Here is a 17,970-nt window from a genome sequence, read left to right as displayed (position 1 = left end):
CCCCCCCCCCCCCCCCATGAGTTAGGAACATACAAATACATATAGCATGTATTGATACAAAGGTCTATAAATATTCCACTGGCTCATATCTTCTTGCCCATCTCATTATAATGGTCTTTGAAATTTTCATATTTTCAGTGCTCAAACACACTGATTAACATTTCATAACTTTAAATACAATAATCTGAAGATAGGCCTGTGTTTGCCATATCTCTCATTTTAAAAAATATCTAAAATATGTGCGAATCTTAAATGTGTTTCAAACTTTTTGCAGGCACTGGGGGGCCTTGTGATTGCTGCTGTTATAAAATATGCAGACAATATTTTAAAAGGATTTGCAACATCTTTGTCAATTATATTGTCAACATTGATCTCCTATTTCTGGCTGCAAGATTTTGTCCCAACCAGGTGAGCGTTATTGTCCATGCATACGTGAATATAAAAGTTGCTGAAAAATTAGGTACTTAGTGAATATTGGTATATATAGAAGAATGGTTGAAATTATTTTTGAAGGGATTAGATGGATTCCTAAGATAAAATACAGAGTTAAGGATTCTGAACTTCATTTAATAACATGATAGTTCATTACATTTTGCTCAAGTATTGAAGTATAGGTGACAATATTATGTTTTCTCTGAGAGCTCTCCAACCAGAGCCCAGGAAGTGATGTAGAAATCAGGGCCGGCACCAGCCCAGCAAGCAGGTGCTTGGAGCGGCCAACGGAGAGGGGCGGCACGTCCGGATCTTCGGCGGCAATTCAGCGACGGGTCCCTCAGTCCCTCTCTGAGGGAAGGACCTGCCGCCGAATTGCCGCTGAGGAATTAAGCGGCACGGTAGAGCTGCCGCCGATCGCCGCTTTCCCCTCCGCCCTGCCCCCCCACCTCCCACCCCCCGCCGCTTGGGGCAGCAAAATCCCTGGAGCTGGCCCTGGTAGAAATGAACTTCCTTCTTCTGTTTTTCTCGAAGTACTCTGCCCTGATTGCTCCCAATTCCCAACCCACATGCTTTTTAGCTTGCTCTTTTCCTTCCTCTCTCTTGCCTGTTTGCCACCCCCTGTTATTTCAGCATCCCCAAACCTTTGTTCATGTATGTGGTTTCTCTCTGCCTGTCCTCCCACCCCCTTTTTTTAGTTTGTCCTTTCTTTATCTTATCTTTATCTTGTTCCACTTTTTTGTTTGTTTTTCTCTTTAGCTGGTTCTATCCCACCAGGTCCTCAGTTTTTATCTTATCCCTCCAAAATGTCTGTCCTTTCCCCATTCCCAATTTTACACTTTACTTCTACTGCTTACTTTTCTCCAGGGCCTGGGACTTCTCTGAACTTAGTAGCCTATATGCCAGGGGTCAGCAACGTTCGGCACGCTGCTCGCCAGGGTAAGCACCCTGGCGGGCCGGACCAGTTTTATTTACCTGCTGACGCATCAGGTTCGGCCAATCGCGGCCCCCACTGGCCGCGGTTCACTGTCCCAGGCCAATGGGGGAGTCAAGAAGCAGTGCAAGCGAGCGATGTGTTGGCCGCGGCTTCTCGCCGCCCCCATTGGCCCGGGACGGCGAACCATGGCCAGTGGGGGCCGCGATCGACCGAACCTGCCGTGTCAGCAGGTAAATAAAACTGGCCCGGCCCACCTGGGTGCTTACCTTGGCGAGCCGCGTGCCGAACGTTGCCGACCCCTGCTCTGTGCATTGCAGCACCAATGTCCAAACTGTGCTCCTCGATGGCGGTTCTTCACTCTCCCCGGTTCTTCAGACTGACTACTGTTGCCTCTCCATGCTCGGTGTCGCTTTTGTTCCCCTTTAGAGCAGCATACCAATCCCCAAGATTGTCACAACAGTATTACCTGTCCTCCCCCCTTCATTGGCTATATCTCATGTTCCTTGGGATAAGATGAGTCATGGTTTAGTAATAATACCTAGTTCTTACATAGTGCTTTACAAAGGAGGTAAGTACCATTATCCCCATTATACAGATGGGGAACCTGGGACATGGGATGGTGAAATGACTTACCCAAGGCCAGTGGCAGAGCCAGGAATAATCCAGGTCTCCTGAGTTTCTTTTTGTTTGTTGATTATTTTTTTCCCAAAAACAATATTGTGTGTTTTAATGCAGAATTTTATTTAAAAAAAGACACAAATTCCAAGACCCTCTAGACTTAATACAATGTAATTTGACCTTATGATTCTTCAGATTTTGTAAGGTCTTGTATACTGCCCTTCTTGTACATTGATAAATTGTGCTATAATGGCTTTTAATACTGCAACACATCATTGTGGCAATATTCCGCCAAATTTCAGTTAAGTTAATGGGACTTTGCACATATTTGTAATGGATCTACATTATTCAGAATGGACTAAAGATTCTGAGTGGAAAATAGTTTTGAAAAGTAGTTGTTTGCGATGTGCAGAAGTTTCTTTCCAAAGCAAACTAGAATTATTTGTAATGTTTAAAAAGGTAAGTTGCATTCTGTTGTTAATATTTTCCAAAATGTCTAAAAATGAAATAAGGCAATTATAAGGCCACAAAAAACAAACAACCAAACCAAACTCTTGCACATTTTAGAGTTTTGCTATCAATTTATAAGAAGCTGACACTTATTTTACCAAATAAAAACAAATTTTAAAATGTAGTCAGAGGACTGATATGTTAAGTTTCAGCCAGAAATACATTTTAATAGTTAACTTATCAGATCCTGACAAATGTGGTTTATAATGGAAACTTGAGTAAATAATTAAATGCAATTCAGCCCATAAGCAGGATTCAAAACTTCAGTTGTAAGCCAGTGTTTGTCTTTATTATGTTGCTGGTTGGGTGCCAAATACTATACATCTCTGAAGAGAAATTTTTAGGTGGTTTCTCCATTTTCTGTGAACATTTCTAAGTGGGATAATGGTGTAAAGTACATAACTGTGTATGCCTATCAGCAGGCTAAATAAATTATTAGCTGGACTGTAATGTAGTGCACCACTGTAATTTGAAGTGCACTGCCAAAATACTACATAATTTGATTTTTCTGAACATATTATCAAAACTTTACACATCTCCAAGGTAATGTTTTTTAAATATTTATATACTATCTTTGAGCTTAGATACTGCATTTCAAACGTTTCTCTATCTAGAAAATTGTAAAGTCTCCCTATAGTATTTGAGTACCAGTACTTCATAAAAAAGATGTCTGTCTGTATGTATATGTAATATAAAATATATAGTGGGTATGTTTACATAAACACCATATTACAACAGTTAACCCCTATCTACCCAAGAGCCAGTTTAAATGTAACAACAACAATCTGGTTGCTGCTCATCTGTGTTCTGATATGATTCGGCACATTGTCTCCCATAACAGGGTTTAAAATAAACATATCCTAGCTTAGGTCTCTAATACAGAAAAACTTTAACACTGTTTGACACATTGCACAAGGACTGGCAAAACTATGTTAAAACATGGTTGGACAGCAAACAAATATAACTACTGTGGTTAGTTTTGCATGCTTATGTATTGTAGATGGGGAGACAAAAGGGACTAAGAATATGCAGCTAGACTGATTATCCTTTGGCAATTGCTTCATGAAAAGACAATACTGTTTAATCTTTGGCATACTTCAGTGAAATATCATGTTTTTGACTTCACTGTTGATAGGTTCAGGCTTCTTAGTTCCTTTCCATCTCTCCCTATTCTCATAGTTTAAAAATAATAGATGAGTAAGTTGCCAGTTCATTACAAATTGAAGAAACATATTTTCCCCCACTAGAAATAATGTAGAGAATGAATGTCATTTCTTCTGACTAGATAACATAAATACAATTGTACTGACTGAAAAGGGTTACTTTCCTCCCCCCCCTCCCCCCACCTGTTCCATTCAGTGTCTTTTTCTTTGGAGCCATTCTTGTGATAGCAGCTACATTCCTATATGGTTATGATCCAAAACCTGCAGGAAATCCTATCAAGGCATAGCAGATTTCGTTATCAGCCTGTTTCTCAAGACTGTGCATTAGGGACCTCAACAAGAATTCTGTATGGAAGATTTCATCATGCACTGGAAGGAAAGGATCACTACACTGAATCTGAGCAAGAACATGTTAATGGTTTTGGAGAACCAAAGGTTTTAAAGACAGAAAATAATGTATGTAAAGCTGATGAAAAAAATTAAAGGGGAAAGCCTAGTGCAAGTTGCTAATAAAAACTTGAAAGGAACAAAAGTTTCCAAGTAACTACAATTAGGAATGTTTACAGCTTGAACTTGAGTTAATATTAGATGATTTTACTGTTTTGATTGCTGCAGAAATATATCCTATGCACTCTTTGCAAGAGCACATGACAATATTTGTCAGACTGTATCTGTTTTTGCAAATTGATTATATTTAATGTTAGTAAATGTTTTTAACTGTTTGTCTATAGAGATCAAATTGAATATAATGGTTTTGATTAGGGGTTCCTTATTAAAGCTGTGAAGACTGTGATTGAAAGACATTTTCACACATATCCAAGATTTTTATATTTATGGAAGGCTGATTTTAATAAACAGAAATCTGAATTCTGTTGCTTAACTATATAAAGTTCTTATAAGGTCAAGGTTCTGACCTAAATCTGTAAAAGAAAGAAATTCAGTTAGGGCTATACATTCCAACCTTAACTAAGGTGGTCACTAGTATTATAAGCAATCTAATAACTCTACATGAACACACACCATAGATTCCAGCAATTACCCGGCACAATAGCATTGGTGTTAAAGATGGAGTGCTTGCTTGGATAACATTCATTCCTTTATCCCTATTGATATAAATCAACTTCTTAGTATTACCTTAAAGTAGCTTTTATGGTTTGTTTCCTTTGGAGATTTTTTTTTAAATTGTGATTTTTTAAATTTTTTTTTAAACCTTAACAAATAAATGTTTTAAATTATTGTTATCTTTTACAACTTGTTTTGGATCCATTATGGTATATAATGTATATACTGTAATGTACCATATTACAAAGGTTTTTTTAAATCGGTGTTAACTCATAAGAACTCCTCCAAGGCTATTTCAGTACATTTGTATATAATGACTTGCTTAGAGATTTTTTTTGTTTCCGGTGTGTCTGAATCAATAGACTAAATGAGTCTTCTGTAGCTATTCAGTCTAGTGTTAGAATTACATAATTAGGAAACATGCTAATTATAGTAAACAAGAAAATCCCGGGGAATAGTTATTGGGTGATAGATAAATAACATATATTATCCTTTTTTACCTAAAAATACCAAAAACAATTAGACCATGTTATGGACAAATCTCTTGCTAAATTATTTACATATACCTGTTTGTTCCACTCATACTGTTCCCCCCTCCAAGTCCCCCCCCAAGGGCTTAAAAATAAATTGTTTTCATAAGATCTCTTATGACAAGTATTAATGTGGAGTGACTCCTCATCTAAGTATTATACTTGTGAAAGTATAAATTTTTAATAGAAATGTTGACAGTCCCTTACCTGTAGCATCACAGATAGTGAAAATCAAAGTATTTAATGTCACACATGTACGGGTCAGCAGATTTTAAAATAGTTATGACAGAAGAGTTTTTAAAAATGTTTACCAAAGTATTGCAACCAGTTTTCCAAAATGTTTTAGTGATGGACTAATAGAGAATTTCACAGAAAATGCTGTAAAATGCCATGAGATTTTAAAGTAAACTATTATAATGGAGAGGGCAAAAATCATTCTTATTTCCAGCAGGTAAGAATAATGCTTTTTTTCTAGGTAATGATATGGATTTGACTTTAATCGAACTTTTGTATTTACTACTAGGGAAATAGAATAGAGCAGCGGCTCTCAAACTTTTTTACTGGTGACACCTTTCACATAGCAAGTCTCTGAGTGCAACCCCCCCTTATAAATTAAAAATACTTTTTTATATATTTAACACCATTATAAATGCTGAAGGCAAAGCGAGGTTTGGGGTGGAGATTGACAGCTTGCGACTCCCCATGGAATAATCTTGCGACCCCCGGAGGGGTCCTGACCCCCAGTTTGAGAACCCCTGGAATAGAGGACTCCCAAAATGTATGCAAGTGGTTGAACTAGAGATACTATCGGCTCTAAGATCTATGGATAATTGTTATGCTCTCTGATCTCCAGATCAAGGAATATCATACCTTCAAAACCTATCTTATAGTTTATCATAAAGTGATTTACAAACTGGATCTCTTCACTGAAATACACTGCTAAGGTAAAGGGTGGTAACTAACCGTGCACAGCAATACTTACATAGCAGTTTAGGACAGGAAGTGAAGGATGCCTTATCTTCTTGAAATCACATAAGAAATTTATGTAGTTGGAATACAGTTACCTGAATTGGAACTTGGCCAGGACAATAATATCCTCAATTTCATGATATTTATAGCAGTTGTAATTAGCAAGTGACTACTGTTGAGAATCCATTGAGAAACTTCTTTCAATTTGAAGAAAAGCAAGGGAAAGTGTATTGGGGGAGGAACTGGAGTCAAAAGGCACTGCGTTGTCATACCGACAGTGATTGGCAGGGTCTGTTGTAAGAAATCCAGTCTTGCTCTTTCACCCAGGGCTGGACCAATATCGCAACAAGCATCAGTTTAAAGGGAGGAACAGACACATTTGACACTGTGAATAAAATAGGTCACCTCCAGGCTTTGGAAAACATCTCTCTGCTGCATTAAGGTGCATATCCTGTTCCTGAGATACATGGAACTAATGTGGTTGCTGTGGAAAGGAATAGGGGAGGATTTTCTGAGGTTACACAGGTTGTCTGCATCTCGTGTGTGAAGCAATGCTGTCTGGAGGGCACAGTTACACTTTCTCACAGGAATAGTTTCAGAGCCAGGTAGGATGACATGCAACTGTGGATCCACTGGCCATCCATTCCTGTGGAGAAAGTACAGGAATTGCAGAACCATGGCCATTGCAGAGCATTCAGAAGCCTGGAATGTAGCAGGGACATGGTGTGCTTTACATGTATCCCAAAGCTAATTTTTAGCACACAGACTAGCTTTCCAGGTCTAAGACAGACTCTGACCCATCTTTTCATTCTTTAGAATAGTTGATTGATTAATTTAGTTTGTATATTTAGGTAGCTTATAGAACAGGAGTACTTGTGGCACCTTAGAGACTAACCAATTTATTTGAGCATAAGCTTTTGTGGGCTACAGCCCACTTCTTCGGATGCATAGAATGGAACATATATTGAGGAGATATATATACATATACAGAGAGCATGAAAAGGTGGGAGTTGTCTTACCAACTCTGAGAGACCAATTAAGTAAGAGAAAAAAAACTTTTGAAGTGATAATCAAGATAGCCCAGTACAGACAGTTTGATAAGAAGTGTGAGAATACTTACATGGGGAGATAGATTCAATGTTTGTAATGGCTCAGCCATTCCCAGTCTCTAGTCAAGCCTAAATTGATTGTATCTAGTTTGCATATCAATTCAAGCTCAGCAGTTTCTTGTTGGAGTCTGTTTCTGAAGCTTTTCTATTGCAAAATTGCCTCCCGCAGGTCTGTCATTGAGTGACCAGACAGGTTAAAGTGTTCTCCTACTGGTTTTTGAATGTTATGATTCCTGATGTCAGATTTGTGTCCATTAATTCTTTTGCGTAGAGACTGTCCGGTTTGGCCAATGTACATGGCAGAGGGGCATTGCTGGCACATGATGGCATATATCACATTGGTAGATGTGCAGGTGAATGAGCCCCTGATGGCATGGCTGATGTGATTGGGTCCTATGATGATGTCACTTGAATAGATATGTGGTAGCTTATGTATACTTAGTACCAAGCTTTTATTTTAATATTTATAAAGTGACAGCATAGTATTCATTTACAACAACATGAATGTGTGATCATTTGTTTTTTGAAAGGCACACATTATGGAATTACTAGTATTTTATTTAATACTGTATTTGGAAATCACCTTAGGACCTCTAGCATGTGCAGCAACAGTAAACTGTCAGGCCAGCTAGAACAAAATAAAAGCATCATAGCTTAAAACGACTGATATATGGAATTTATCCTGCAAGTTAAATAAACCAGCAATTCAGTGGTGGGAAAAACATGAGGTAAAAAAAATATTTTCTTCACAAATTGACATAATCTATCCACAAGTGCCCATTAAAACTGCTCTATCACAGAGAATTCAAATAAGTTTGCTTGTAGCTTTATTAAACTTATTTGTTTTTGACAAAGTACAACACAGTTGCTCTGTCACCAAGAATTTTGAAACCTGTGGGTAGATCGTTAGATTAGTGTTCTAGTTCTTAATTTTATAAAATAACTTGTGTCCTGTGTTTTTTATCTTTTTGTTTCCTTTCTCTTCATGAAATGGATCTTGTGTTTTGGCATTATACTTGCTTTTCAGTTACTTAGACCAGTGGTTCTCAACCAGGGGTACGTGGACACCTGGGGCTACGCAGAGGCCTTCCAGGGAGTACATCAACTCACCTAGGTATTTGCCTAGTTTTACAACAGGCTACATAAAAAGCACTAGCGAAGTCAATACAAACTGAAATTTCATACAATCACTTGTTTAAACTGCTCTGTATATTATACACTGAAACGTAAGTGCAATATTTATATTTCATGATAAAAATGAGAAAGTAAGCAATTTTTCAGTAATAGTTTGCTGTGACATATTTGCATTTTTATGTTTGATTTTGTAAGCAAGTACTTTTCAACTCAGGTAAAACATGGGGGTACACAAGACAAACAGACTCCTGAAAAAGGGGTACAGTAGCCTGGAAATGTCAAGATCCACTGACTTAGACGTCCTTTCTTTGGTTTGGGGAACATGTAATTGTTTGGTGGTTTTAAACTTATTTTCATGGGTATAATTTAGAAGAATTTAATTGGTTTGCTTTTTTTGTTCAACTGTTTTTCAATTGACAGATCAATCTGGCATTTGTTATGCCACTGGTTCTCAAGCTTTAACAATCCGAGGACCCCCATTTTGATTTAAAAATTTTCATGGACCTCTGGCTTGGCTTCTAATTTTCCCTGGGGGTGCTTAACCCCTGCTCAGCCCCCAGCCCCGCCCCCATTGCTCCTCTTCCACCAAGGCCCCATCCCTGTACCACCTCTTCCCGCCCCTGTTCCACCCCTGCCCCTCCTTTTCCCCGCCTATTTCCACCCCATACCCCAAGCGTTGCCCCATCCCCGCTCCTCCCCCTCCCTCCCAGTGCCTCCTTCATGCCTCAGAACAGCAGGAGGGAGGGGGTGCTGAGAGGGAGGGGGAGGAATTGATCAGTGGGGCCAGTGGCCCCAGACATGANTGAGCATCAATATTTATACACAGAAGTAAACAAAGTGATTATACATGACCATTATGATCTATTAATCAATCAAGATACTACAGGATAAAACAGGTTAAAATGTAAATTCAGAAAGAGAAAAGGGGAGATGGCTACTTAAGGGGAGGGGGGTGTCATGAGTAGTTCGCAGGTCAGAGCTTTGATTAAAAGTTCAGACAGAGACATCAAGTCTGGGTTAAGTTTAAGCTCATCAAAAGTTCAGATTCAACATTTCTAGCCTTAAAATCTCTTTTTAAAGTCCTGCTTTGTGGGTGTGGAGAGCCCTTAGTAATGGAAGTACAGTGGGAGTGGTTCTGTAGGGGAGGGAGAATCTGGTGTGTCGGCTGCGTGGTCCTGAGGAAAGAACTCTAAGAGCAGCCGAAGCTGGAAGAAAGGTCTGATCGTTATTATTTTATTGCTATTTTGTCAATGAAGCCAAACCCCAGATCCATGTTTGTGGAGCACTTTTGGAAAGGTGTCTGCTCACACATGGCTTCTGAAAAACCTAGGGTCCCTACCTGCCACTCAGAAAGCAGGTCTACGGTATTACAAATCTGGCTGAGGCAAGAATCATAATAATCCTGATCTTTTCTGAAGGCAATTATGAGGTGGAGCCGGAATGCCACTCTTAGAGTGGCAAAATTGTAAATTTAATAATGTATTAATTCACTAAGCAGCAGGATGACAGTGCACACCATGCTCCTCTTGTGCTCCATCTCAGTCACACAACTAAGTGTCCCCTTTGCTTCCTTTGCCTACTCTTGTCTCTGTGCCATCTTCTCTGATGCTCCCTATTACTGGAACTTCCCTTCCTCTCCTTGCCCAGTATGTCTCTACCCTTTTCTGCACATCTTTCCTTAAAACACATCTTCCATGATCCTAGAAACCTTACTCTCCATTCAGAGAAGAGTTGACATCACAGTTAACCACTTTGATTTCTGTTGCATCTCAGATCTCTTTATCTGGTCAGATTAGAAGCCCTTCCATGTAGGAGTCTTGATTTCTGCAAAGTGCTTGCTTCAGTTTTCTGCTATTTGAATAATAATACATAACTAGTAAAAGGGTGGTGGAGGGGATTTTCTAAGGTGCCTTAGGGAATTAGGCTCCTAACTCCCATTGACTTAGCTCACTTAGGCTCTTTTGAAACACCTACATTAATGGTTTAAATTTCAATAACCATTTTTGGCATTTTTTTTTTCATTTTTTATTTAATACTTTCACACTTTTCCTTCTGTGAGCAAGTAATTGCCTAGTGCCTTCTCCCAAATGGACCATTTCAAACTAAATAAATTGAAACCTGGAGAGTTTTTGGCTTAGAGGAGTATTTGAAAACAATGTGGATATAACACATGGATAAAATCCATCATGCTCCCATTACAGAGTGGAGAATCATATAACTGGAAGGGACCTTGAGAGGTCATCTAGTCCAGTCCCCTGCACTCAAGGCAGGACTAAGTATTATCTAGACCATCCCTGACAGGTGTTTGTCCAATCTGCTCTTAAAAATCCCCAATGATGGAGATTCCACAACCTCCCTAGGCAATTTATTCCAGTGCTTAACCACTCTGACAGGAAGTTTTTCCTAATGTCCAACCTAAACTGCCCTTGCTGCAATTTAAGCCCACTGCTTCTTGTCCTATCCTCAGAGGCTAAGAAAAAATATTTTTCTCCCTCCTCCTTGTAACAACCTTTTATGTACTTGAAAACTGTTACCATGTCCCCTCTCAGTCTTCTCTTCTCCAGACTAAATAAACCCAATTTTTTCAATCTTCCCTCATAGGTCATGTTCTCTAGACATTTAAACATTTTTGTTGATCTTCTCTGGACTTTCTCCAATTTGTCCACATCTTTCCTGAAATGTGGCGCCCAGAACTGGACACAATACTCCAGTTGGGCCTAATCAGCGTGGAGTAGAGCGGAAGAATTACTTCTCATGTCTTGCTTACAATACTCCTGCTAATACATCCCAGAATGATATTTGCTTTTTTTGCAACAGTGTTACACTGTTGACTCATATTTAGCTTGTGATCCACTATGACCCCCAGATCCCTTTCCGCAGTACTCCTTCCTAGGCAGTCATTTCCATTCTGTCAATAGTCAGCACAGGGGAAGATTAATTTAAGATAGGAAATCAGCAAAATAACCTTGTCAGGGCTGTATCCCCACTTTGAACTTTAGGGTACAAATGTAGGGGCCTGCATGAAAACTTCTAAGCTTAACTACCAGCTTAGCTCTGGTCCGCTGCCACCATCCCAATGGATTCCCTCCCTGGGAAGCCTTGAGAGACCTTCACCAATTCCCTGGTGAATACAGATCCAAACCCCTTGGATCTTAAAACAAGGAGAAATTAACCATTCCCCTCCTTCCTCCCACCAACTCCGGGTGAATACAGTTCCAACCCCCCTGGGATCTAAAACAAGGAGAAATTAACCATTCCCCCTCCTTCCTCCCACCAACTCCTGGTGAATACAGATCCAACCCCCTTGGATCTAAAACAAGGAAAAATCAATCAGGTTCTTAAAAAGAAGGTTTTTTAATTAAAGAAAAAGGTAAAAATCATCTCTGTAAAATCAGTATGGAAAATAACTTTACAGGGTAATCAAACTTAAAAAGCTCAGAGGACTCCCCTCTAGTCTTAGGTTCAAAGTACAGCAAACAAAGATAAACACTCTAGTAAAAGGTACATTTACAAGTTGAGAAAACAAAGTAAAACTAAGACGCCTTGCCTGGCTTTTTACTTACAAGTTTGAAATATGAGAGACTTGTTTAGAAAGATGGGGAGAACCTGGATTGATGTCTGGTCCCTCTCAGTCCCAAGAGCGAACGCACTCCCAAAAACAAAGAGCACAAACAAAAGCCTTCCCCCCCCAAGATTTGAAAGTATCTTGTCCCCTTATTGGTCCTTTGGGTCAGATGCCAGTCAGGTTACCTGAGCTTCTTAACCCTTTACAGGGCAAAGGATTGTGGAGTCTCTGGCCAGGAGGGATTTTATAGTACTGTACACAGGACAGCTGTTACCCTTCCCTTTATAGTTATGACAAACCTTTAATCTTAAAAGCAGTATTGAAGCCAAGCGTACAACAGTTCTAGAACAGAGTGCAATGTGTTTGTCCCCAGTTATCATTTAGGGGATGACTTGATCTCTCCTTTGGCTTTTGTCTTATTTTTCTCTAATGGACAGCTGTTTCCTTTCATGATAATCAGTAAGGCCAAGAGAACAGTGCTTTCTTCTTTCCCATTCTGGTCATTTTGTGTGCTGGCACAGAGTGACATTTATGGGGAGATGGACCAAGCTTTGCCTGTGATTAATCTGAGGCGGTGGGACTAGGGGTCAGCTGGTAGCCTTGTTGAAGGACTACCAAGAGCTTCGTTGAGGGAGTGAACTGCAAGGAGCAAGGGAAAGAACCCAGTTATTAGCTGCCTCCCAGATGGCCTGATAAATGAGAACTGCAGGGAGCAGGAAGGCTCCCACAGGAGTTCCTGGGTTAGTGCAATGACCCAGAGGGGCCAGGAAAAGCCTCTGGGAACTGTAGCATTGTTGGGCAGAGGAACTACTTTATTTTGATATTTTACCTAAGTTCGTGCTTAACCAATAAATTGTGCCCTGTGGCAAGGGCCTGAACCAGCTGCTGGTATGGGACTGATCCTTCCCTGGCTGGTGAGAGAGCCCACCAGCTTGCACATGGGTACAGTGATTGAGCGTCTAGCACATTGCACTGAACTCTTTATAAGTTTGAGACAAATAGTTCTGGCCAAAATCTGAGCCAGCCCCAAGCCAGCCAGGTTGAGTTGGCAGGACATCGTGAACTGGAATCAGTAGACATGCAGCATTGCACGTCACAGTACAGACATTGTCAACCCAAGTTTTCAACACAGAAGAGCATCTCCAGGAGCTGCTGCTACTTTGGAACACAGCACGTCTCTGTGAACAATCAGAGGTCCATGGACCACAGAAAGGGGAATGCTGGCTTAGATCAATGTTCATTAACCTTTCATGATCTGACATTTCTACTTTATTTTAGGACTATTACTTGCAGGTTGCTACATCAACCTTTTTTTCAGAACTTGTTCAGACTGAAGCTTACATAGTTGGCGACGTCCAATGTATTTAGGAAAACGTTGCATTCCTTCGTATGTTAGGTAAAAAACCCTCTACGCTGAGACTGATACAAGATTCCAGTTCATTCTGATCTGTTTTCAAATGGTAAAAGTGTATACTGAAAAAGGGGCTTTTTGAAACAACACCCTTGGGCTTTTGTTTTCAGGTTACATTGAACTTGCTGACAATGTCAAGCTAAAAGATTATTGGAAAGAAATAATAGCAACACTATTCCTTTAATTCCTCAAAGGAAATGGACGGGCTAGTTTCCATTGCCATCTAACATCTGCATTAGAAAATAAAATTAAAACCAACCAGAGATTTTGGAACTGTGGATATTTTGACAAGGGCTGTTATTGAGGTAAATAGCTTAGTACTAACAGGGCAGGCTCCAGGTTTTGGCCGCCCCAAGTAGCCAAAAAAAAAAAAGCCACGATCGCGATCTGCGGCGGCAATGCGGTGGAAGATCCTTCGCTCCGAGCCAGAGTGAGGGACCATCCACCGAATTGCCGCTGAATAGCTGGACCTGTTTCCCCTCTCCGGAGTGGCCGCCCCAAGCACCTGCTTGCCAAGCTGGTGCCTGGAGCCGGCCCTGAGTACTATATGTTTTTGTTTGTTTTGCTTAAAGGATTGGGCATTTATAGAAATAAAAATAGCACCTACCGCCCGTAAACTAGATGGGATAAAATTACAAGGGGGAACTACTGTATACTTCACTGCATAAAGGGTACTGCAACATCAATTATTTATAAAAAGGTATCCAGGGTAATGATGCATGTGCCCCAGAAAGGTTTGGGATGCTTTATATGTCCGGCAAGTGAGCAAAGAGGACCGTTATATCAAAATCAGCACTACGGCTGGTGGGTTTTTTTTTTTTTTTACTAAAACATTAGACTGAAACAATGGATTTTCCACCAAAATGAAAACATTCATTTTGATAAAAATTTTGCAGTTTTTCAACAAATGAACGAAAATGGTTCCTTCCTTATTTTTATCTTTTGTAGTGGAATTCAGGCACACTGGAAGGCAGAAGGTGTCTCTGTGCTTTGGCATGATTATATCTCTTTGTACAGCCAAAGCATCTAACAAACATTCACTCTCCAGATAAGTAAAGAGATCCATCGGAAAGACTTAAGGAGTCCATAATCTCCCTTTAGTGTGTGACACACACTAGATCCATTACTGTTAATGGCAGTTACCTCTGTAAATCAAAGGGAGAATAAAGCTTTAAAAGCCTAATTATTTATGGCATCAAATTACAGTAAAGTGGGGACAGCTTTAATTGTAGGTTTTCTAATCTCACGAGCGATCAGACTAATACCATGTTGAAGCTCATCAGGATTCTCTCTTCCCTACACCATTTATTTATTATTGATTATATACACCAGAGCTGACCCTAGACCAAATGGCACCACGGGCAAGGAGTGTCTTCGGCACCCCCATCCTCCTCCATTTGTTAAAGTTTTGAATACCTTATTTTTTATTGCAGTTGCAGCCCATATCACAACTGATGCCCAAGTTGCATTCATGATTTATCCCTGTCATATAAGATGGACTTCAGACCCTGGACTTCAGAAAAGCAGACTGACTGCCTCAGGGAACTGATGGGCAGGATCCCCTGGGAGGCCAATATTATGGGGAAAGGAGTCCAAGAGAGCTGGCTGGTTTTAAAAGAAGCCTTATTGAGGGCTCAGGAACAAACCATCCCCCTGTGCAGAAAGAATAACAAATATGGCAGGCGACCAGCTTGGCTTAACAGAGAAATCTTTAGTAAGCTTAAATACAGAAAGAAGGCTTACAAGAAGTGGAAACTTGGACAGATGACTAGGGAGGAGTATAAAAATATTTCCCAAGCATGAAGGGGTGTCAGGAAGGCCAAAGCACAACTGGAGTTGCAGCTTGCAAGGGATGTGAAACGTAACAAGAAGGGTTTCTACAGGTATGTTAGCAAGAAGGTCAGGGAAAGTGTGGGACACTTACTGAATGGGGGAGGCAACCTAGTGACAGAGGATGTGGAAAAAGCTGAAGTACTCAATATTTTTTTTTGCCTTGGTCTTCACAGACAAGGTCATCTCCCAGACTGCTGCACTGGACAGCACAGTATGGGGGAAGAGGTGAACAACCCTCAGTGGTGAAAGAACAGGTTAAGGACTATTTAGAAAAGCTGGACATGCACAAGTCCATGGGTCCAGATCTGAGGGTGCTGAGGGAATTGGCTGATGTGACTGCAGAGCCATTATCTTTGAAAACTCGTGGCTATTAGGGGAGGTCCCGGATGATTGGAAAAAAGCAAATACAGTGCCCACCTTTAAAAAAGGGAAGAAGGAGAATCCAGGGAACTACAGACCAGTCAACCTCATCTCAGTCCCTGGAAAAATCATGAAGTAGGTCCTCAAGGAATCAATTTTGAAGCACTTGGAGGATAGGAAGGTGATCAGGAACAGTCCACATGGATTCACCAAGGGCAAGTCATGCCTGACCAACCTCATTGCCTTCTATGATGAGATAACTGACTCTGTGGATATGGGGAAAGTGGTGGATGTGTTATTCCTTGACTTTAGCAAAGCTTTTGATACAGTCTCCCCAAGTATTCTTGCCTGCAAGTTAAAAAAGTATGGATTGGATGAATTGACTATGAAGTGGATAGATCGTCGGTCTCAATGGGTAGTGATCAAGGGCTCGATGTCTAGGTGGCAGCTGGTATCAAGCGGAGTACTCCAGGGGTCAATCCTGGGGCCAGTTTTGTTCAACATCTTCATTAATTGATCTGGATGATGGGATGGATTGCACTCTTCGCAAGTTCACAGATAACACTAAGATGTGGGGAGAGGTAAATACGCTGGAGGAGAGGGATAGGGTCCAGAGTGACCTTGACAAATTGGAGGATTGGCCCAAAAGAAATCTGATGAGGTTCAACAAGGACAAGTGCAGACAATTTTGGACCGAAGAATCCCTTGTACTGCTACAGGCTGGCTAAGCGGCAGTTCTGCAGAAAAGGACCTGGGGATTACAGTGGACAAGAAGCTGGATATGAGTCAACAGTGTACCCTTGTTGCCAAGGTGGCTAATGGCATATTGGGCTGCATTAGTAGGTGCATTGCCAGCAGATCGAGGGAAGTGATTATTCCCCTCTATTCGGCACTGCTGAGGCCATATCTGGAGTACTGCGTCCATTTTTGCCCCTCCCCCCGAAAGGATGTGGACAAATTGGAGAGAGTTCAGCGGAGGGCAATGAAAATGATTAGGGGGCTGGGGAACATGACTTACAAGAAGACGCTGAGAGAGGGGAACTGGACTTATTTAGTCTGCAGAAGAGAAGAGTGAGGGGGGATTTGATAGCAGCCTTCAACTACCTAAGTGGGGTTCCAAAGAGGATGGACCTGAGCTGTTCTCAGTGGTGGCAGACGATAGAACAAGAAGCAATGGTCTCAAGTTGTAGTGGGGGAGGTCTAGGTTGGATATTAGGAAAAACTAGTTCACTGGGAGGGTGGTGAAGCACTGGAATGGGTTACCTAGGGAGGTAGTGGAATCTCCATCCTTAGAGGTTTTTAAGGCCTGGCTTGACAAAGCCCTGTCTGGGATGATTTGGTTGGGGTTGGTCCTGCTTTGAGCAGGGGGTTGAACTAGATAACCTCATCTATGATTAGGGTTGGAAGAAACCTCATCTATGATTCTATGTGACATCAGAATCAACTCCCTGGAAATCTTTTAGTATTCTTTTTACTTAAGTTGTCAGCTCAGGCTACACCACTAAGTTATTAGATTTCTCCTAACGCCCATTAATACGGGCATAACTGCATCCACCTTGAGTTATACCAGTCTCTGTTTTTTTTTTAAGTATCATACACCCCCCGCCTTGCCAACACAGTTGTACTAGTAGAAAATCTATTTGTACACAAGGGTTTAGTTAACTTTAACCACACTTCCAAACCTATTATGAGTATTTCCTACCCAGCTTAAACATCCTCCCTAATGGGTGTCTCAACCCCATTTCTTAATGTTAATTTGCCAATACTATTCCATTGCTCTTCTATCCCATGGACGGTGGAGTCTGCTGTCGTAAGTGGTACTGGGGCAAAGAGGGTGAGAAAATACAGTATTTGTAATTGGACCAACTTGTGTTGACAAGTGAGACAAGCTTTTGAGCTACACAGAGTTCTTTGGGTAGGGTGATGCAACAGTATGATGTCCAAAAATAAGTGTAGTGGTTCTCCTTCTCTGTTATACACAAATCAAGCTTAATGGGAACCTGGGTTGGTCCCACGGGGAAAGGATACCATTCCATGCCTATCAGGACAATGAAACCCGCCCCCGCTTGCCGCTCTTTTAAACAGACTAAGGACCTTGGAGCCACTTTAGTCAGTCCTGGCTCACGGGTGTGGTGGGGATGAGGGACAAAAATCTTCAGCGCTTGTGAGCTATGCTGGCCCAACCCCTTCGGTTTATGGTAACCGCAGGGCTTGTCTGCACTACCCAGCTTTTAGCAACAGGCTACAGCCGAGCTGCTGGGGCTGCACGGGGAGGGCGCAAGCCCCGTGCCCCAGGGAGCCCGGTGAGAGGGGCACTCTGTCGTCCCTGCCTGGGGC

The 17,970-nt window shown here is 41.1% G+C and overlaps 1 protein-coding gene across 2 annotated transcripts in view; it reads left to right on the top strand.

Moving 5' to 3' along the window:
• SLC35A3 (solute carrier family 35 member A3) overlaps positions 1 to 4,527 on the top strand; it is a 36,945-nt gene extending 32,418 nt beyond the window's left edge. For both annotated transcript variants that reach the window (XM_034779535.1, XM_034779534.1), the window contains exons 7-8: positions 275 to 408; positions 3,857 to 4,527. In XM_034779535.1, the coding sequence (XP_034635426.1) occupies positions 275 to 408; positions 3,857 to 3,947 (225 nt within the window). In that variant the 3' untranslated portion in view covers positions 3,948 to 4,527. The remainder of the gene's footprint in view (positions 1 to 274; positions 409 to 3,856) is intronic.
• The last annotated feature ends 13,443 nt before the right edge of the window (positions 4,528 to 17,970 follow it).

The sequence above is a fragment of the Trachemys scripta genome, chromosome 8, assembly GCF_013100865.1.
Source record: "Trachemys scripta elegans isolate TJP31775 chromosome 8, CAS_Tse_1.0, whole genome shotgun sequence".
Taxonomy (NCBI): Eukaryota; Metazoa; Chordata; order Testudines; family Emydidae; genus Trachemys; species Trachemys scripta.
Note: the sequence above shows the minus strand (reverse complement) of the source record. Positions and strands in the feature narration are given on the sequence as shown.